Source organism: Solenopsis invicta, chromosome 13, assembly GCF_016802725.1.
Source record: "Solenopsis invicta isolate M01_SB chromosome 13, UNIL_Sinv_3.0, whole genome shotgun sequence".
Lineage (NCBI taxonomy): Eukaryota > Metazoa > Arthropoda > Insecta > Hymenoptera > Formicidae > Solenopsis > Solenopsis invicta.
The window spans coordinates 11,829,409-11,833,964 of NC_052676.1; the positions used below are offsets into that span (position 1 = coordinate 11,829,409).

The following is a 4,556-nucleotide window of genomic DNA, read 5'->3' on the forward strand; positions in this document are numbered from 1 at the left end:
AGCATAGGGCTCAGCAAGTTGGGACTTATGCGGAGGCGGCGAACGCTTTAGCAAGAGTTATCATGCCCGAGGGTTATCCCGACGAGAAAATCACTACCGAGCGGCTGGTTCTTTTTAAGCTGGCCGTCGGCAAGGCAATCAGTGGGATCCGGGAAAGTCCTATTTCATCCTTCCGCACCTTCCTTAAAGGAGGGGCCACGGTAGTATTAAGCAGGGATGAGGCATGCCTAATCTGGCTCACTGAGCAGATGGGGAACATCTCTCCCTGGGATAACGCCAAGCTCAAGGTAGTAGGCCCGGAGGTGCTTCAAAGGTAGCAGAGGGCCGTGGTCTGGGTCCCGGGAGCTCCCGATGAACCGCGGTCCTGGAGCGGCTGGAGAGACAGAATCCTGGGTTTTGCACCGGGAGCTGAAAATTATGGCTGAGAATGTAGGGGCTACTAGAGATGGGAACCCGGTTCTCAGGATACCAGGGTTCAGCGTTCTCAAATTGAAAGCGTTGAACTTCAAGTCTTACCTCGGGCTCGACCAAGGTGAGCAGGACCCAAGGTGGGGATAAGGGGGGTGAGAAAGGGTCTCCTACAGACAAATCGTAAAGTTCGATTGTTCCAGGGTGACTTTTACCCAAATCAACTTACACCACAAAGGGGCCTCGGCGATTCTGTCGAAGAAGCAGACTGTGGTGCACACAGCCATTTTACTGATACAAGAGCTTTAGCTTGTCCGGGGCCATATTAGTGGCGTAGCAGCATACGGGAGAGTTTTTAAGTTTCCGACGGCCGAGAAGCCCAGAGCCTGCGTGGCGGTGAAGGGCATTGATGCCCGGCTAATTCCGCATTTATGTTCCAGAGATGTGGTAGCGGTCGAGCTGGATGTCAATGCTTCGGGAAGCAGGAGGAAGGTGGTGGTGTGCTCCGCGTACTTTCTTCACGTTGAGGGGGGTCCGCCGCCGGCAGGACCGGTGACCAGATTGGTGGAGTACTGCCAGAATGAGCGGCTTCTCCTGATAGTGGGGTGCGATGCTAACTCGCATCGCACGGTTTGGGGAAGCATGTATACCAACGACAGAGGTAGGAAGCTATTGGAATTTATAGCGTCAACAGATCTGGAGATTCTTAATAGAGGTAATGAATCCACCTTTTGCACGGCGCTGAGAAGAGAGGTTCTCGATCTTATTGTCTATTCTAGGTGTATATCGAGGGATGTGGTCGAATGAAGGGTCTCTTATGAGCTTTCACTTTCGGACCATAGGCAGATCATCTTCGGGATGGCATGGGCTAGAGGGGAGGTGTCGAAGTTCAGGAATCCCAAGAAAACCGATAGGGACTCCTATCGGAACGACCTGAAATGTTATCTCCAGGGCTTCCCAAGGAGGCACGGAACCAAGGAGGAACTGGAGCTCTGTGTGGATCATCTGCAGAGGGCTCAGGTTGAGAGCTACAAAAAGAACTGCCCAGAAAGGGCGGTTAAGAACTCCAGGGGCAACTCTTGGTGGAGTCCCAAGCTGCAGGAGCTCAGAAGTGTAGCTCGGAGAGCCTGAAAGGGGCCAGAAACACGGGCCGCCAGTCTGACTGGAAACTTCATCAAAGGGCCCAGAAAGACTATAGAGACTCTGTAGTGAGGGCTAAGAAAAAAAATTGAAAAGAGTTCTACTAGTCGGTGGAGAGCATGCCCAAAACCGCAAGTCTATGCAGAATTCTAGCCAGAAACCCAGACGCCGCCCTGGACTCTATTAGTCTCCCTGATGGGACAATGGTGACCGGAGAGCGGTGTCTGGTACACTTACTGGAAACCAGCTTTCCGGGCTTTTGTAGGGAGCACGGAGAGCAGTTTGCCCATGATGCGGCGCACTCGCATAGGGCTCGTAAAGCGGATTGGGAATTAGCGGCCAGCATCGTTAAGCCCGAAAAAGTAAAATGGGCGATAAATACTTTCAAACCCTTTAAGTCGGCAGGACCAAATCAGGTCTTTCCGGCTCTTCTTCAAGAGAGGCTGGAACTGGTCGTGGAATCTCTGACAAAGACATTGAGAGCATGTTTGGCTCTGGGCTACACGCCTAGTGCATGGAAACTAGCGAGAGTGGTGTTTATCCCATAAACGGGAAAAGCAGGCTATTGTTCCGCTAAAGACTTTAAGTTTGACCTCGTTTCTCCTAAAGACTCTAGAAAAATTGGTTGACGCGTATGTGAGGGACGTTGTTCTTTAATGACGTCTCTTGCACTACGCGCAGCATGAATACCGCATGAGCTACTCCGCGAAGACAGCTCTTCATGCGACCATGTCGTTTATTAAGGGGTAGTTGAAGAGGGGCAGCTATGCGGTAGGCACTTTCTTAGATATAGAGAATGCTTTTAACAACACCCCGCATAAGATGGTGTGTGAAGAAGCGTTGCACAGGGATGTGCCGGAGAAACTCGTTAAGTGGATCCGGGGCATGCTAGAGCGACGGGTTGTAGTTTCGCTAGGAACAACAAAAGTTAGTAAATGGGTGAAGAGGGGGTGCCCCGAGAGTGAGGTGCTCTCCTCTCTCCACTGTTATGGTGCCTGGTGGTGGATGGGTTGCTCGAGAGGCTGAGCGAGAGGCTTTTTTGTGCAGGGCTACGCTGATGATGTGGCTCTGCTGGTGCGAGGACCCTTTTTTAGGCCTCTCTTGGAGCTCATGCAGAGCCTACTGAGAACGGTAGAGCGGTGGTGCAGGGCGACCAGTTTGTCAGTGAATCTGCTGAAAACAGGGCTTGTTGTTTTCACACGCAGATACAAAGTACGCAGTATAAAGAGGCCTATTTTTGAAGGAACGAGACTAGTTCCGGGTGAGTCAGTGAAATATCTAGGAGTGATCCTAGATAAGAAACTGTTTTGGTGGGAACACCTAGACAATCGCTGTAAGAGCTTGTGCTCTTACTTCTGGACGTGCAGGAGGACTTTTGGCCAGACGTGGGGTTTGAAGCCTAGGATGGTCTACTGGATCTACACTGCAATACTTTGACCCAGGTTTACATACGCAGCAGTTGTGTGGTGGCCTAGGGCGCGGAAGAGGACGGCTGTGGTGGCGCTGGAGCATGTCAGTGCTCTAATTTTAAGAGGGGCTCTAGGTGCAGTGCAAACCACGCCGGTAGTAGTTATGGGCATTCTGCTCGGAATTGAACCGCTTCACCAGGTGGTGGTGGGAGCGGCGTCGACCGCTGCACATCAACAACCCTGTGAATTGAAGTGGAGGGAGGGGACCACACACACTAGGTTCCCCAGTGGCATTCTGACTGACTCTGTCTTCAGAATGAGGCAGGATAGGATGCCAGCTGTTCGGACCTTGGAGAAACGCTTTAAAGTGCATATCACGGGGCTTGAGGACTAGAAGGGATCCGAGGCACTAGATTGGGCCTGGGATGGGGACATCTAATTCATAGACAGTTTCAAAACGGACACGAGCTCCGGTGCGGGTATCGTTTGTCGTCGGGGAAAAGCCTACCTCTAGATGGGTACGTTACAGTATTTCAAACGGAGATCGTGGCAATCTAAAATCTGCCCAGCTGGCCCTGGAAAGGAAAGAGACAGTTGGGCGCGTGAGAATATGCTCGGATAGTCAAGCTGCTATCAAGGCACTTGAGAGTCCGGTTTGTACCTTGCGGCTGGTCTGGAACTGCAGAAATGCAGTGTAGGAGCTGGCGAGGAATAAAGAAGTTATCCTAACTTGGATCCCCGGTCACTCGGGGATTGAGGGCAATGAGGAAGCCGATCGGCTCGCCACGGCCGCATCAAAAATGGAGGTGCTTATGCCGGGACCGGCGCTGGGGGTCCCCTTCTGTTTAGGCAGGAGGAGGACCCGGGCCTGGTTATAAAGCGATCATCTTGAGTACTGGAGGAATGAATTAAGGACCAAATGTCGACAGGCCGGGGCTCTGCTGGGAGAAACACCTGGTGAGGGCTGGTCGGAGACATAAGGTCCTTGAGTAGAAGAGACGCCAGGCTAGCAGTGCAAATACTGACTGACCATGGGACCTTCAATTATCATATGCACAAACTGGGCTGATCCAATACGGCCGAGTGTAGGGCTTGTGGGGAGGAAGAAGAGACAAGTTTCCACATTCTCTGATTGCCCGGCCTATGGGGGGTTGAAGCTAAAGCTGTTAGCCTCGGCATTTCCCGAGCCCGGGCAAATTAGCGGGCTACCAATGAGGGATCTGTGAGTCTCTTTTGGAGAAAATCAGGGCTCCCGTAAGTGGTAAAAACCGGAGGGAGACACAATAAACAGTAGTCTGCGTGCCAGAGGTGGATCTTCAACCCGAGGACTGCCCCCTTCGTTTCATTATTATTATTATTATTATTAAACCGAAGCATGGCCACGGATCCTGAAATGACGGGAACACAGCGTCGATTTTTTTTGGATCTCGAAATTACTGCCAAAATAACCGGTGTCGATAAAAATCTGACAAAAAAATTCAGTATTATCCTACAAACACTGACTTGTACTCAACCCATTGACCCCGATAAGTTTCAAGCATTTTCTCTCGAAACTGCTCAATTGCATGTTGCTCTTTATCCGTGGTATTATATGCCAGT

At 51.3% G+C, this 4,556-nt stretch overlaps 1 protein-coding gene across 1 annotated transcript; it reads left to right on the top strand.

Moving 5' to 3' along the window:
• Window positions 1–351: 351 nt before the first annotated feature.
• LOC105196947 lies at window positions 352–1,539 on the top strand. The gene is made up of 3 exons (XM_011163113.2): window positions 352–548; window positions 738–1,187; window positions 1,251–1,539. Exons 1-3 carry the CDS (start codon window positions 352–354, stop codon window positions 1,537–1,539), a joined length of 936 nt encoding a protein of 311 aa, XP_011161415.2.
• The last annotated feature ends 3,017 nt before the right edge of the window (window positions 1,540–4,556 follow it).

Coding starts and splice junctions, on each gene's coding strand:
- LOC105196947 (XM_011163113.2), top strand. CDS start 352: ATGAACCGCGGTCCTGGAGCGGCTGGAGAGACAGAATCCTGGGTTTTG. Junction 549..737: donor CAAGGTGAGCAGGACCCAAG/GTGGGGATAAGG, acceptor GGGCCATATTAG/TGGCGTAGCAGCATACGGGA. Junction 1,188..1,250: donor GATCTTATTGTCTATTCTAG/GTGTATATCGAG, acceptor TTCGGACCATAG/GCAGATCATCTTCGGGATGG.